The sequence below is a fragment of the Lissotriton vulgaris genome, chromosome 5, assembly GCF_964263255.1.
Source record: "Lissotriton vulgaris chromosome 5, aLisVul1.2, whole genome shotgun sequence".
Taxonomy (NCBI): Eukaryota; Metazoa; Chordata; class Amphibia; order Caudata; family Salamandridae; genus Lissotriton; species Lissotriton vulgaris.
In genome coordinates, this window is record NC_141693.1 from 1,218,395,656 (window position 1) to 1,218,411,403 (window position 15,748).

Below are 15,748 nucleotides of genomic sequence, written 5' to 3' on the forward strand. Positions count from 1 at the left end.
GAGTCTTTATATTCATCACATGGTTGAATTGCAAAATCTTTTTGTCAATTATTGGTATCACGTAATGGATCACATTTATTTTATTTTATCATACGCACTCATTCCTTATGTTTACATTATATAAGTGTTGCCCCATCATTTTTATTTAAATGTTTGGGCTTTTTTTACTTTCAGATAAAGTAGAATAGAAGTGCTACGACAAACACTCCCTCACTACTTCATCTTTCTGTTTTTTATGTACATTTAATTTCAATGTTACATTTAACAATCATTTTTAAAAATGTAAAGAATTATTAACATTTGAAGCCACAATTATATTATTTTTTTCAAAAAAAGTGCTTGCGACGATAATCCTCCTGTTCTTCCCGAGTGAAATTAGGACAAAGCACTACTCAATAAAAATACTTTTAGCCCATTTTCACTCTAGAAGATAAAGAGTATTCTCTTTTATTCCAAAGTATTTCATTTTTCTGTCAATACTTAATTTATACTACATTTTTCAAACATTAAGAAATACTTGCATACTAAAAAAAATATTATCTATTATGTTTTGAAATCCTCTGTTGAAAGTCATTCACTCCAGTTGAAGGATCATAAAGTTATATATAAATTAAAATATACATTAACAATATGATCCCTCTGTGGAAATGAAAGATAAATTCAATATGATGGCTTCGCTCCAAGTTATTACTTTACACGTAGTAATTCATTAATTAACATATTTCTTGTAATGGTTGCTTCGTCAACTTGTTATTATATTACATTTAAACTTAATCATTCCACATTCTATATTCATTTACATTTTTTGCTTTCTTTTTTAAAAATATCAAACATATACCCATTCAGATAATTTACCTCTCTTCGATATTCTTTCCTTCCTCCATCGAAATTCATCCAACTCCTCTGGAGGGGACATAATGTTTTATGTATTTTTAAAGATATATAAACAATATGCTCCCTATGAGGAAATGAAAGATATTCTCAAGATGCTTCGGCAGCCCCGAAACATTACCTTGCTCATAGTTTCTTTGCCCTTATTAATTCTCTAAAATGAATCTAATTTTCCAACGGGTGTGGTTTATATACTTTTTGGTTACTTAACACTCTATGGGATCAATGTATTGCTCCTCCCACTTTTAAGGCACTTTTTCAATTGACAGGTGTTCTCATTTCCTCTGTTTTAGTGGGTCACATGTTTATGTAAACGTGCCTCTTTCCATACTTTTTAACTTTTGTATAATTTCTAAAATGCTGTATTTAAATTTGTTTTTCTTATTAAAGCATTCATATAGGTTACTTTTTTTAAAATGAGTATTAACATTCATTCCCCTTTTTTTCGAATTATCATTGTAGTAACTTCCCTTTTTTTGTAAAACTTTTTTTATTATTATTCATTACCCTAAACCTCTATTTTCCTTGTATCCCATGCCAGAGATACTCTCTATTAAACTTTGAGTATTCTAATTTATATCCGACTATTAATTTCTTTCATTCCATTACTGCGAGTTTTAATACATTTGTTTATCTAATATTTTTAATCTTGTTTTATACACTGCAAGGGTTACTGTTATTTATCTAGAATCACACTATGAATCAGTGTACATTTGGCAAAATTGAGAGAGAATGATTTGGTTTGTTGATGTGTTTGCAGTTACACAAGTACGTACACTGGTCATACCTTACCGTCCGGTACGTAATCTCTGTTCCTCCCATCGCCTATTGCTAGCTGTCCCTTCTACCAAACTTTAAAAAACTGGCGGTCGTAGATTCGCTTATCTTGCCCCCGCCTTCTGGAATCAGTTGCCCCTCCCTATCAAATCTGTAAATTCCCTCCTGGCATTTAGAAAACATCTGAAAACTCACCTCTTCACACAGACTGGCTAGACCCCCGTCTCCCCATCTCACAGCACTCAGCCAGCACCAGGAAACCTTTTGGTGTCAGTGCGCTATATAAGAGCCCCTTAAGATAAGATAAGATAAGATAAGCCAGGCTTTAGGGTATGCACTGCTTCAAACTACTATGCATTATGCATGTAGTGGTGTAACCAGCTTCACACTTGTGCTTTAGTCCTACAATTCCACAGTCACTATTTACATACTCCAGAAAACACAGTGTGACTGCTGTTGTAATTTCAAAATTAGTTTTTCAGTACATGTAGTAATTCACTCACTAAAGTAATAATCAACCAACTAATAATTCACCCAGTGTCTTTACTTATATTAATGTAATCATTCAGTCAGTAACCATGTACTCATGCAGTGAGCCAGGATTTAGGGAATGGAGTGATTCGAAGAGCTGTGTATTTTGCATGTAGTTGTGTAATAACCTTCACATTTGTGCCTCAGGACTATAATTTCCCCCTCTCTATACATACCAGGGGTCTCCAACTAGTATATATATATATTTAACATAGATTGAAGCACTCCAACTTCTAATAGCCCAAATTTAGCTTAGTCCATACACAAAGACATCCAAAAAGTTTCCATGAAGATTTTCTTCTTTTATTTCTTTTTTTGTTCAGATCCAATCCCAACCAACGCGTTTCGCCGAGGTTATTAAATACCTCTCGGCTTCGTCAGGGCTGGCAATAAAACAAAATAATATGCTTTTACCATTATGTACATTTCCATAGATTTGAAAAAGAGGATAGAGCCCCACATGGCCCATTAGAAAACCTGTGTCCATATTTACAACAGGAGTGAGTACATGCAACTTCAAACATTAACAACCAATTGATCAACACAAGAACAAATTCCAGTGTATAAAAACAACACCTGCCTTCACCCTTTTGGTGAACACTGTTCATGCACATTGCAAGTGACAAAGACATCATGTGAATTTGCTCCCACAATTTCTTATAATTCATTAACTACCAGATTTATGTACCAATGTTTTACCTTATCTTCAAATTGAACCTGCCTAAAAGGGGAGACAGATCCTTACTCTCGAGTTTTGGCAAGAGGCCAAACTTAGATCTAATACAATCCTATTCAATGCATTGTTCATGTAGATATATCATATTTAGGCTGTCCGGATTTCGGTTTTAACCGACTCTAAACGATAATACCCTACCGACTGAAAATCAGCTGACCTGGTTTAAAACCGAGTGTCACTGATTTTTTACATATTTGTTGCACCGCTTGGCCACTTGAGGGAGCCAAAGGAGTACAAACCAGGTTGGTACCGCAGACGGTTTTCTCTTTTAAGAGGCATTCTTGCTACTGCTTAAGTAAAAGAGTCGCACGAACTTCAGAAACCTGAAAGCATGTTATCATAGTACCAAGTGTATACTTACAGGGACAACTAAACCGAAAGACATTTTCTATTATGTCACGCTGTTTACAACCAGTGTGCAAGGGGCGGCCGCTTTCTCTTCGCAGTGCATTTGATCTGTTCTTGCCGGCGATTCCTGTGAGTGCTTTGTGTGTAAAGTCCCAGCGACGGCTTTTCATGCGTGCTGGTATAAATTTAATATTTGGGTGCAGGAACAGACTGCAGCATTCCTGCCTGTGGGCCTAAGGGTTGGAAGGTTCAACGCTGGATAGAAAGCGCAGTCATTTGTCTCTTCATTAGTCAAACAGACCCACATTTCAAACCCTTGCAGCTGCTCGGCTCCTAACCCGACCTCTAAAGTTTACTTCTGCAAAGAGCTTGTTCTGATCTGACTTGGTAACCCGAGGTGAAGCTGTATAAACTCGCCCTGCTCTTCAAAAGTGCGTTTTGGAAATGTTTTCAGGGTCAGCATAGCAGCCATCCGAGGAGCCCCCTTCCTCTGTTTCACTGCTCACTCAGGAGTGTGCCAGTGATTTCGGCTCACTGCAGAGTGCCTCTGAGTTGCCAGGACTGCATAGGCGCTTGATTTCAGGCATTGTTACCTGCCTGCCAGGGCTGCCCCCTTTAGATTCTCGTGTGAGGCTACTAATATCGGGATGCCCGGCCCCGCGGCATTATCTCGGGTGGTCTCAGATAGCACCCCGCATGACTTTGCGGGCTTGGCAAGGATGCGGCAGAATGGGGGGGCCAGGGTCTCAATATCAGGCACAGTTCATGAGAAGTTCATGGAGCTGCGGGGGCTAGAAATGCTGCAACCATCGCTCCCACACGTTGCCTCAGCCAAGCACAGCCCATCTTTCAATACAGAGGTGTGCAGGCAGGCACATGCACAGAGAGCGCGGGCCCTGCACTGCTGAGAGCCATGGGGCTGCAGGACGACAGATAAACGGTACACGAAGAAAGGGGAAGAGAGGTAGATAGCTTGGTAGATAGAGAAGAGACAGGCAGGCAAGATAGATAGATAGACTGGTAAATGTGGGGATACAGAAACACACGTGCATAGGTCTGGTAGGCAGAGGCACACATAGGATGGGTGGATGTTCTGGGCCGGGCACGCAACACCCATTGGGCTCACTGGGCTTCAGCCCCCTCCCCCCCTGTCGTGCCTGTCAGCCCGGGCTGACACAGCTTCACGGGCTGGCAAGCATTTAATTGCAGGCGCGCCAGAGGACTTAACAGGTCGTTAAAAGACCATTTAGTTGTAAATTAGGCTTTTGTTGTGTGGTCATCCCTTCTCACAGCCACTTTGCCCGTGGTTGGAAGAATTAGCGCCCCCTCCCCCACCCCGAAATTTGGCTCTTGCTGCCCGCCTGCTCTGGGCACATTCTCATACAGAAACAGGAGGAGATAGGGTGAAGTCATAAATAGGGCTGGGGAGAAAGAGGGAAGATCGAGAAATATGGGGAGAAAGCATGGGGCGTGAGGGGTAGCTGGAGGGATAGTACACAGAGAGCTGGATATACAGATAGATAACCAGAGACCTAGACGGGTAATCAGATAGATAGATGACTACAAGAAAGAAGAAATACAGAAGGCAATATAGATAAAAAATGATGAAACAAAATAGAAGTAGAAGGCAAGCAGTGGGTGGGCAGATAGGAAGTAAACAAGAAGAGACAGATTTCAAGAGAGAAAAGTTAAGTATGTATTCTTTATTTGTGAGTCTTATAACTGTAACACGTTTCCTAAGCCAGAGTCAAGACAGGCCAAATCTTGTGAGGATGGCAGCTAGTTACAGAAAGCGAGAGGCTCACATGATTGACAGACCGACAGACAGGGGCACGGTCTGATAGCACTCCTCCTGCCAGGGGCAGGTATGGAGTCAGACACTAGAGTATTCACTTAAGGCATTATCTTTACCGCCGACAGTTCGCAGGTCGTGGCTGACTGTTGTCATGGTGCCTTACACAGCTGAGAACTGAGCGGAACACTTTAGGGGTATTTCTTATTGGTAAATGGAAGCTGGGACATTTATTGGGGGCACCCATGCTGCCCCAGAGAGCACAGGCAGGCCACAGCCTGCCTCTGCTCCCTTCCTCGCCCCTCCCAGCCCCGCGTGGGTAAACGTTTGCGTGGGACTGCGAAGCAGGCCTGCGAACGGGTACCTCGATTGCAGTGGGTTTTATTCCTATAAGGGTTTCCGTCAGGCATCTGCTGCTGCGTCTCTTAACAGGTTGTCTTCTCGCTTTGCCGGAGTTGGGATTAAATGTCCTGAAAAGGTCTGCCCTGTGGTTCCTGCGGGAAACTTACTCCACAACAGCTTCAATTGCATCTGGGAAGAACGCACCCCGACTTCTGGCAAAGCCCCAGCAGTATGCTCTGCGGGTTCATCGGGTTACAGGGCCCGAGGAGTCAGTGCCAGATCGATCACATTTTCCAGGGTCTGCTCTGCCTCTCATCATTCTGTGGTCGATGGGCTGATTCAGCTTCCCGGGCACACACAGAGCCCCACCAGTCTGCTGTCTGTCTTACTGTTGGTCGCACCCGCAGGTCTTTAAAAAGACCATTTACTTATCGAGGCTTTGTTGTTCTTTGGCCTTTCTTAGAGCCCCTGCAGCTACACTCTTACATGGAAAACAGCTAGAGCTCGAGCACTCTGCCCCCAAAAAACAAAGGTAATTCATTTATTTTTTCTAATTCACGTGAGCGTGTTTTTTTGTTGGGAATACAGTGGCACAGATCTGTTCTAATGAATGAAATCTTTGTTTAAAGCGCTATGTGCCCTGCAGTGTAAATCGTGTTGTATTTAACGTGCAACAAGCATCTCAAGTCTGGCAAGTTATATACGTTGTTTGTGGAAGGAAATGTGAAATGATAAAAACAGCCATAGGCGGCCTTTAGTTTCCACCTGTATACATTTTAGTTCACAACAGTTCTATAAATTTGTCTGACTACGGTGTTTTTTGTGAAATATTCGTAGATTTTTTTTAATTGGAAGTTTCTTTTCCAACCATTGGTTTGTGCATATTTGCCATTGATTACATGGTTGGTTTGCCTCGAAGGTATTTAGGTGTTGGTTGAACACTCTAATCATTGCTGCCACAAGAACTTATGACCCACACGAACTTGAATGATCTTTGTAATGTTTTTCAAAATAGGCTTTCTCATTGTTGTTTCTCCTTGTTACTTATTTTGAATGTTCCCATTTTCATTGTTTCTCAGTACACCCTATGTAAAGCGCTCTGATACCCTGGCGTGGGTCTGGTTTGCGCTATATAAAACTCTAAAAATAAAATAAAATAAAATAATCAATTGCATTCCATGTGCAATATGCATTGGTTAGCCCGCTCATTTGATTCCCTGAACGGCAAGCCTTCTGTGTTTTCCCTTGACAGTTGTTTCCTGTTTGCGTAGGCCACCCCTTCTGTATTTTTCCCCCAGTCACGTGACCGCATCGCTTCTATTGTTTTGCAGAACTTTAAATATTCCGATTTTCCTTAGCTGTACATTTTGATTGCAGCGATATCCGGCCTAAAAATGTGTCTCATGATATGATCAAGGAATGCATGGTCACTCTCTTGTGTTGCACGAAGTTCTGTAAAATAACATCTTACCATATGTGACGGTTAATGGTGTTGGCATACATTTTTTGCATTCTAAAATTGATTTGAATGTAAACGTGGAAATGCACGGGCTTTGTGTACAGATATGCATGCATGTAGTAAATACAATATGAGTGTCTGTGCGGATAGAATATTCCCATCTGGTTAGGTCACTAGGTAGGTAGAACATATGTCCAGCACATCAGTAGACATATGTTCGTGACAGATGTGTCTTGCCAAACCATTGGGGATAGTGACATAACAAGCACATATTCTACATCATGCCGGGTAACCCTCCCCCACCTTTGAGAACCACAAACTTTTATTTCATGGTGTATCTTTAGGATTTATTTTGGTATGTGATCAGGGCATTGGAGGCACCCCTTGGAGAATTTCTTAATTCCCCTATGCATCAGTTTTGCTGTCTCTCCTATTGTAGCATGTGCCCTTTTTGCTGTGACCAGTGTTATTTGCATTTGCTTCCTTGAAATTGTGTAGTTTATGACAGATGTCAATAGATGACAAAATAAAGCATAACAGAATGGCATGTTATCTGCATGCAAGCCCCAAACACAGGCCTCGTCTACTTAGTTGACTAGACAATGCATTTTATTGTCATTTGAATATTATCCATTTGAGCACGCCTCAATGTGTGCCCTGCACATTATCATCCCTTCCCCATTAATGTTGGAAGCTGCTTGTGTAGTCAAATATTTTGGTGGCGGCTGCTGCTCCATCCACGTGATCTTGCAGTTAAACCAAGACGATAATTTGAAATGTTGGTGGGAAACTCAATTTTACTGTTTATGCGGTGGGATTATTGTAATATGAGCTTTGGGTTACGTATCATAGGGAGGTGCCCCAGTATTGGCATGGAAAGCTACGTCAGTGGCCAGAGTTGGCAAATTATGTACTGGCTGTTTTGGCGTTGCCAGTCTCAATTGCCAATGAAGAGAGAGCACGAATGACCAAAGACTCACTGAAGAAATATTGTATGGTGTACTACAATAAGTTTGACTTGTAAGATTGTATTTGGACCTCATATACACTGTAAGTACACTGTCCATATATCATGCATCAATCAAGCAAGCAAGCAATAATAAAAGCAAAGCGTTCCATAAACACCGGTAAAACACTGTGTCAGTTGTTTTTTATGGCGCGAAAATGAGTAACCACTGAAAAGCACTGTTTTTTTGAGGTATTGAAATCACTGGAAAGCACTGACAAAACACCACCAGAATTTACCAAAAATAGAAACTGAAAACAGGAAAGCCTAATCATATTGCATACCTCCAGTTTTTCATGCGGGTGCTTTTATGTATTATCTGTCGCAATTTAGCTTGGCGGAGGGAATAATATCCTTATACTTGCAAGTCCTAAAAGAAAATACGTATCCATGTGTAAAAGCAACTCTTAACATCCCTACTGGCTTATTTACCTCTAAATCCTGACATCACTAAAAGTTTACATAATTTAAAGTCTCACCTGCACTTCTATCTAAAGTCTCCAAATTGATTTCACTTGTATATATCACCTTCTATCACAATTACCGCAATCCACTCTTCCTAAAAGTAAAGAGCCATCATCAGATAACCAACTCTTACAACCGGATTACATTAGCTGCTAACCTATTTATGTCAGTTCATTAAAACTCATACCTGTCGTTATCTGCTTAGTGCTGATTTGAACACATTTCCACTCCGCTGCCCTTCATAAGTCTGCTCCCATTCTCTGTTAATCAAAAGCGCGTCATTAGCATTTCGAAATCATGACCGCTTTCTATCATATTCCAAATATTACATCATTAGCGCCCTTACCTCTCTTCTCGAACTGGCGTCCCGTGTACAGGCAGCGCCATCACCTCGTCTCACGCCCGTTAAGTGGCGTCCCTAGACATCAAAAAGGGACTACCCTTTAAAATCTACGCGCCATCTTAGAGTGGGGATAGACTAGCCTCGGCGTCTCTTTATTGTTCGGTTACCAAATATTGTAACCGTTAGCGCCCTTACCTGACTTCTCGAACCGGCGTCCCGTGTACAGGCAACGCCACCAGCTTGTCTCATGCCCGTTTGTGTGGTGTCCCTAGATATCAAGAAAGGACTAACTCCGTAAAAAACCTGAGCGCCATTTTAGAGTGGGGATAAACTTGACTCATGCATCTGTCTATCTTCCATTACTATTACTGTTCATACAGTCCCACTCTAATTCGGAACCAAAATATCTTCCACATTAGAATATTAGTTTTCTGTGTCTTTAAATACATTCTATATCAAGAATCTAATATTAGCCACATAGCAATGGTATTATTATCAGCTCTCATTTTTCATAGTTACCATAATATGATGGCATAATTACGATTGATATCACATAAGTTCCTAAAGTCTGCTAATCCCCTAAAAAGAATTCCAGCTCCCGATCATAATTCAAGCCGTCCTCCACGGCCCGCAATTTCATAATCCATCTTGCCTCTTGCCTCCTCAATTTCAGTTCTCTGTTACCTCCTCTAGGGTCCACATTCACATGATCAATTCCATAAAACTTAAAGTTTTTACTCTGATCCTGCTTTTTACATGTATGTACATGTTCTGCTATTGGATACCTCATGTCATTATTTTTCACCACTCTCAAGTGTTCACTCACTCTATCTTTTAGCATGCGAATTGTGCTGCCTACATAAATTCTTGAACATTTGCACTCTATGACATAAATCACAAATTTCGTGCTACAGGTTATGTTGGTTCTTATTTCATAGTCCTTACTATTCGGCACTTGAAAAGCCTTTGTCTTATCCTTGGCATGCCTGCACATCCCACAATGTCCGCATTTATAGAAACCCTTTGAATGCTCATCCAACCAAGTAACTTGTTGCTTTTCTATCGGGTAACTGGGGCTTAATACTGTCCCTAGGGTCTTCCCTTTTCTGTAGGTGATCTGAGGTCTCCCTCCCACGAAATCACAGAGCATCCTATCCATTCTCAGGGCATTCCAATGCCTTATCATGCTCTCCAATAATACCTTACTTAATGGAGTATAACTGGTAATTAATCTTACTGGTTGGTCTTCCTTGTTCACTCTAAATTTGGGTTTCAATGTCTCAATTCTTTCCACGTTCTTCACTCTCCGTGTGGCTGCCATAACATTTCTCTTACCATAACCTCTTGTCAAAAATCTTTTTTCCATATCGCTTATACATTCAACAAAATTTTGATTTTCGCTACAGTTCCGCCTAGCTCTTAACATTTCACCAAATGGAATTCCTTTTATTTGGTGAGGCGGGTGAGCACTCTTCGCATGCAGAATTGCATTGCATGAGGTTGGCTTGCGATACAGTCTACTCTCTATGCAATCATTCTTAACATACAGTTCCAGATCTAAAAATACAATACTAGTAGTACTATCATTAGTGGTGAATCTAATGTTCATGTCATTATTGTTCAAATATTCATAAAATTCAGTCAAAGACTGCTTTGATCCAGTCCATACCAGTATACAATCGTCAATGAACCTACCCCAAAATAGGATAGATTCAATCCATTTACTTGCTCCAGGGCCCCAAACAACCTTTTCTTCTAACCAACCCATGAATATATTGGCAAAGGCTGGAGAAAATTTGGAGCCCATAGCCACCCCTTGTTTCTGCTTGTACCACTCATTTTTGAACAGAAAGTAATTATTATCCAATATTAATTCTGTCATAGCCAAAATCATCTGTGTATGGTGCCAATGAGTGGCTGGTTTTTTAGAGAAAAAATGGTCTAGAGCCTTGAGTCCTAACTCATTTCTAATACTCGTATGTAACGAGATCACGTCTAGAGTTACCAATGTCATCCCTGGTTCCCATTTGATGTCTCCCAGGATATTCAAAATATGCTGTGTATCCTTAATAAAGGAGGGCAAGTTCATCATGATCGGTTGAAGGAAGACATCCACAAACTGTGAGAGTCGTTCCGTTGGCCCTCCTATACCTGATACTATTGGCCTCCCTGGTGGAAAGGGTAGGCCTTTGTGAATTTTTGGTAAAGTATACAAACATGGGTATCGAGGACGATTCACCTGCAGAAAAAAATATTCATCCTCATCTAATAGACCCATATCACGCCACTGTTTCAGATGATTATTTATCTTGCTAGTAAGGGAAAATATAGGGTTATGAACTACCTTCTCATAACATATGTTGTCACTTAACTGTGAAAAGATTTCACACTCATAATCTTCCTTGTTCATAATCACTATATTTCCTCCTTTATCAGCTTTTCTGATAATTAGTTCCGTATCATTCATTAGAGTATTCAGGGCGTCTCTTTCTAATACTAATATTGTCAAATTATCTTTCAAATGACCTCCTGGGAGAGATCTTTTCGTTTGTTTATCTAAATCTAAGGTCACCAACTTATGAAATACCTCAATACAGTTACCACTTGTCAGGTTAGGTGACCATTTGGATTTGCTCTTAAGGCCACTTGATATGGATAAATCCGGCCCGATCTCTAGGTCCTCAAGAACCTTAGCCATTGTTATAGGATCTTCCTCTAGTTCTGTGATTGATAAAAGAGACACTGTGTCTTGAATATTCCCAATTGTACAAAATTCAGACATACCGCCAGATGCTTGCGTAGTCACATTTTTATTGGTCTTTGGATTCATAGCAAAGTGCTTTTTCAGTTTTAGTCTCCTAATGTATTTGAATAGATCTATTTTTACATTACAAACATCACCTTTCTCAACAGGGCAAAAGCTTAAACCCTTAGTAAGCAAAGCAAAATTTGTGATTTATGTCATAGAGTGCAAATGTTCAAGAATTTATGTGGGCAGCACAATTCGCATGCTAAAAGATAGAGTGAGTGAACACTTGAGAGCGGTGAAAAATAATAACATGAGGTATCCAATAGCAGAACATGTACATACATGTAAAAAGCAGGATCAGAGTAAAAACTTTAAGTTTTATGGAATTGATCATGTGAATGTGGGCCCTAGAGGAGGTAACAGAGAACTGAAATTGAGGAGGCAAGAGGCAAGATGGATTATGAAATTGCGGGCCGTGGAGGACGGCTTGAATTATGATCGGGAGCTGGAATTCTTTTTAGGGGATTAGCAGACTTTAGGAACTTATGTGATATCAATCGTAATTATGTCATCATATTATGGTAACTATGAAAAATGAGAGCTGATAATAATACCATTGCTATGTGGCTAATATTAGATTCTTGATATAGAATGTATTTAAAGACACAGAAAACTAATATTCTAATGTGGAAGATATTTTGGTTCCGAATTAGAGTGGGACTGTATGAACAGTAATAGTAATGGAAGATAGACAGATGCATGAGTCAAGTTTATCCCCACTCTAAAATGGCGCTCAGGTTTTTTACGGAGTTAGTCCTTTCTTGATATCTAGGGACACCACACAAACGGGCATGAGACAAGCTGGTGGCGTTACCTGTACACGGGACGCCGGTTCGAGAAGTGAGGTAAGGGCGCTAACGGTTACAATATTTGGTAACCGAACAATAAAGAGGCGCCGAGGCTAGTCTATCCCCACTCTAAGATGGCGCGTAGATTTTAAAGGGTAGTCCCTTTTTGATGTCTAGGGACGCCACTTAACGGGCGTGGGACGAGGTGATGGCGCTGCCTGTACACGGGACGCCAGTTCGAGAAGAGAGGTAAGGGCGGTAATGATGTAATATTTGGAACATGATAGAAAGCGGTCATGATTTCGAAATGCTAATGACGCGCTTTTGATTAACAGAGAATGGGTGCAGACTTATGAAGGGCAGCGGAGTGGAAATGTGTTCAAATCAGCACTAAGCAGAGAACGACAGGTATGAGTTTTAATGAACTGACATAAATAGGTTAGCAGCTAATGTAATCAGGTTGTAAGAGTTGGTTATCTGATGATGGCTCTTTACTTTTAGGAAGAGTGGATTGCGGTAATTGTGATAGAAGGCGATATATACAAGTGAAATCAATCTGGAGACTTTAGATAGAAGTGCAGGTGAGACTTTAAATTATGTAAACTTTTAGTGATGTCAGGATTTAGAGGTAAATAAGCCAGTAGGGATGTTAAGAGTTGCTTTTACACATGGATACGTATTTTCTTTTAGGACTTGCGAGTATAAGGATATTATTCCCTCCGCCAAGCTAAATTGCGACAGATAATACATAAAAGCACCCGCATGAAAAACTGGAGGTATGCAATATGATATATCTACATGAACAATGCATTGAATAGGATTGTAATAGATCTAAGTTTGTCCTCTTGCCAAAACTCGAGAGTAAGGATCTGTCTCCCCTTTTAGGCAGGTTCAATTTGAAGATAAGGTAAAACATAGGTACATAAATCTGGTAGTTAATGAATTATAAGAAATTGTGGGAGCAAATTCACATGATGTCTTTGTCACTTGCAATGTGCATGAACAGTGTTCACCAAAAGAGTGAAGGCAGGTGTTGTTTTTATACACTGGAATTTGTTCTTGTGTTGATCAATTGGTTGTTAATGTTTGAAGTTGCATGTATTCACTCCTGTTGTAAATATGGACACAGGGTTTCTAATGGGCCATGTGGGGCTCTATCCTCTTTTTCAAATCTATGGAAATGTACATAATGGTAAAAGCATATTATTTGGTTTTATTGCCAGCCCTGAGGAAGCCGAGAGGTATTTAATAACCTCGGCGAAACGCGTTGGTTGGGATTGGATCTGAACAAAAAAAGAAATAAAAGAAGAAAATCGTCATGGAAACTTTTTGGATGTCTTTGTGTATGGACTAAGCTAAATTTGGGCTATTAGAAGTTGGAGTGCTTCAATCTATGTTAAATTTGAATGTGCTTAATCGTCAGATTACACAGTGAGGAGTTGGGTGTTTTCCTCCCCTGAACTTTGAAGCACCCAGTGTTTGCATTTGTGGTCGAGTAATAAAATAGAAGGTGGAATACTTCTAGAGCGCTGGTAATCTCCAACTGCACCCAAAGTTTAATTCATTTGTATTGGAGGGCTGCTCAGAGGGCACCACATAATCAGTAACAACATGAGTGATAACAGCGATAGGGATAAAGTAGCCGCAGAACTGTTTGAAAACCTGTGCAAGGGTAGTTCAGTCACTCAAGCAATTAGAAGTGTGACGCAATCAAAAGATATAGGACTACGGGCCAAGTTAATCAAATTAGAAAGATTGAAAAAATCAGAAATTTCTAAATGGTGGGACGGGGCGACCCTCAAGCAATATGCAAAGTTGAATAGAATACCAAGAGGTCTCCGTTCTCAGATTATGCCAACCTTTGATGATCTTGATGACGATCTGTTAGGAGCATGTGAGAAAGAGCTTGTTTCAAGCTCAATGAGACTAATGGATATATTAATTGAGAATTCTGTTAGGAAAGTGGCAAAGCTTCAGGCTGAAATTGCTCAATTAGAGGCAGAAATAATTGATCTCAATCTTCCTGACCCAACCGCCAAAAATTATGAGATACTTAAAGATGTCTTAAATAACCATCAGAATGATATCAAGCAGAGGAAAGCGTGTAAGCTTAAACGAGATGAGGTAGATTATAGTAGTGGGAGAATTTTCACATTCTCCAAGAAATATGATCATTTAATGCAGAGTGATAGGAAGAAGCAACAGCAACAAACTGCATCTCTAAGCTCAAGCAGTACCTCTCTGAGCAGTATCCCTACTAGTGGAAGTTAATATGAGGGAGCCTCGGGATCAGCGGCAGGGCAAGCTCACCCTTTAGGGAACTCGTCCTTCTCTTTAGAAGTAAACAGAATGAAGAGAGGGAATCGAGAATAGATGAGGCGCCCAGGTCCCCAAAAACCAGAAGAGGAGGGAAAGCAGGCAGACGCAGGAGGGTGGGCAGGAATGAAGCTGAGGTCTTGGGACAATAAAGCACAATAGTGGAAACTAATAATGAGATAGAAGTGGTGAATCTATCTAAGACTCATTTAACTAAACATATGACTGATTTGCTTACTAAGGGTTTAAGCTTTTGCCCTGTTGAGAAAGGTGATGTTTGTAATGTAAAAATAGATCTATTCAAATACATTAGGAGACTAAAACTGAAAAAGCACTTTGCTATGAATCCAAAGACCAATAAAAATGTGACTACGCAAGCATCTGGTGGTGTGTCTGAATTTTGTACAATTGGGAATATTCAAGACACAGTGTCTCTTTTATCAATCACAGAACTAGAGGAAGATCCTATAAAAATGGCTAAGGTTCTTGAGGACCTAGAGATCGGGCCGGATTTATCCATATCAAGTGGCCTTAAGAGCAAATCCAAATGGTCACCTAACCTGACAAGTGGTAACTGTATTGAGGTATTTCATAAGTTGGTGACCTTAGATTTAGATAAACAAATGAAAAGATCTCTCCCAGGAGGTCATTTGAAAGATAATTTGACAAGATTAGATAGAGACGCCCTGAATACTCTAATGAATGATACGGAACTAATTATCAGAAAAGCTGATAAAGGAGGAAATATAGTGATTATGAACAAGGAAGATTATGAGTGTGAAATCTTTTCACAGTTAAGTGACAACATATGTTATGAGAAGGTAGTTCATAACCCTATATTTTCCCTTACTAGCAAGATAAATAATCATCTGAAACAGTGGCGTGATATGGGTCTATTAGATGAGGATGAATATTTTTTTCTGCAGGTGAATCGTCCTCGATACCCATGTTTGTATACTTTACCAAAAATTCACAAAGGCCTACCCTTTCCACCAGGGAGGCCAATAGTATCAGGTATAGGAGGGCCAACGGAACGACTCTCACAGTTTGTGGATGTCTTCCTTCAACCGATCATGATGAACTTGCCCTCCTTTATTAAGGATACACAGCATATTTTGAATATCCTGGGAGACATCAAATGGGAA

The 15,748-nt window shown here is 40.2% G+C and overlaps 1 protein-coding gene across 1 annotated transcript in view; it reads right to left on the reverse strand.

Annotated features, from left to right (window-relative positions):
• LOC147712329 (olfactory receptor 6M1-like) overlaps positions 1–11,472 on the reverse strand; it is a 76,425-nt gene extending 64,953 nt beyond the window's left edge. The window contains exon 1 of the mRNA XM_086919638.1: positions 11,035–11,472. Within this exon, the coding sequence (XP_086775764.1) occupies positions 11,035–11,472 (438 nt within the window). The remainder of the gene's footprint in view (positions 1–11,034) is intronic.
• Positions 11,473–15,748: the final 4,276 nt, after the last annotated feature.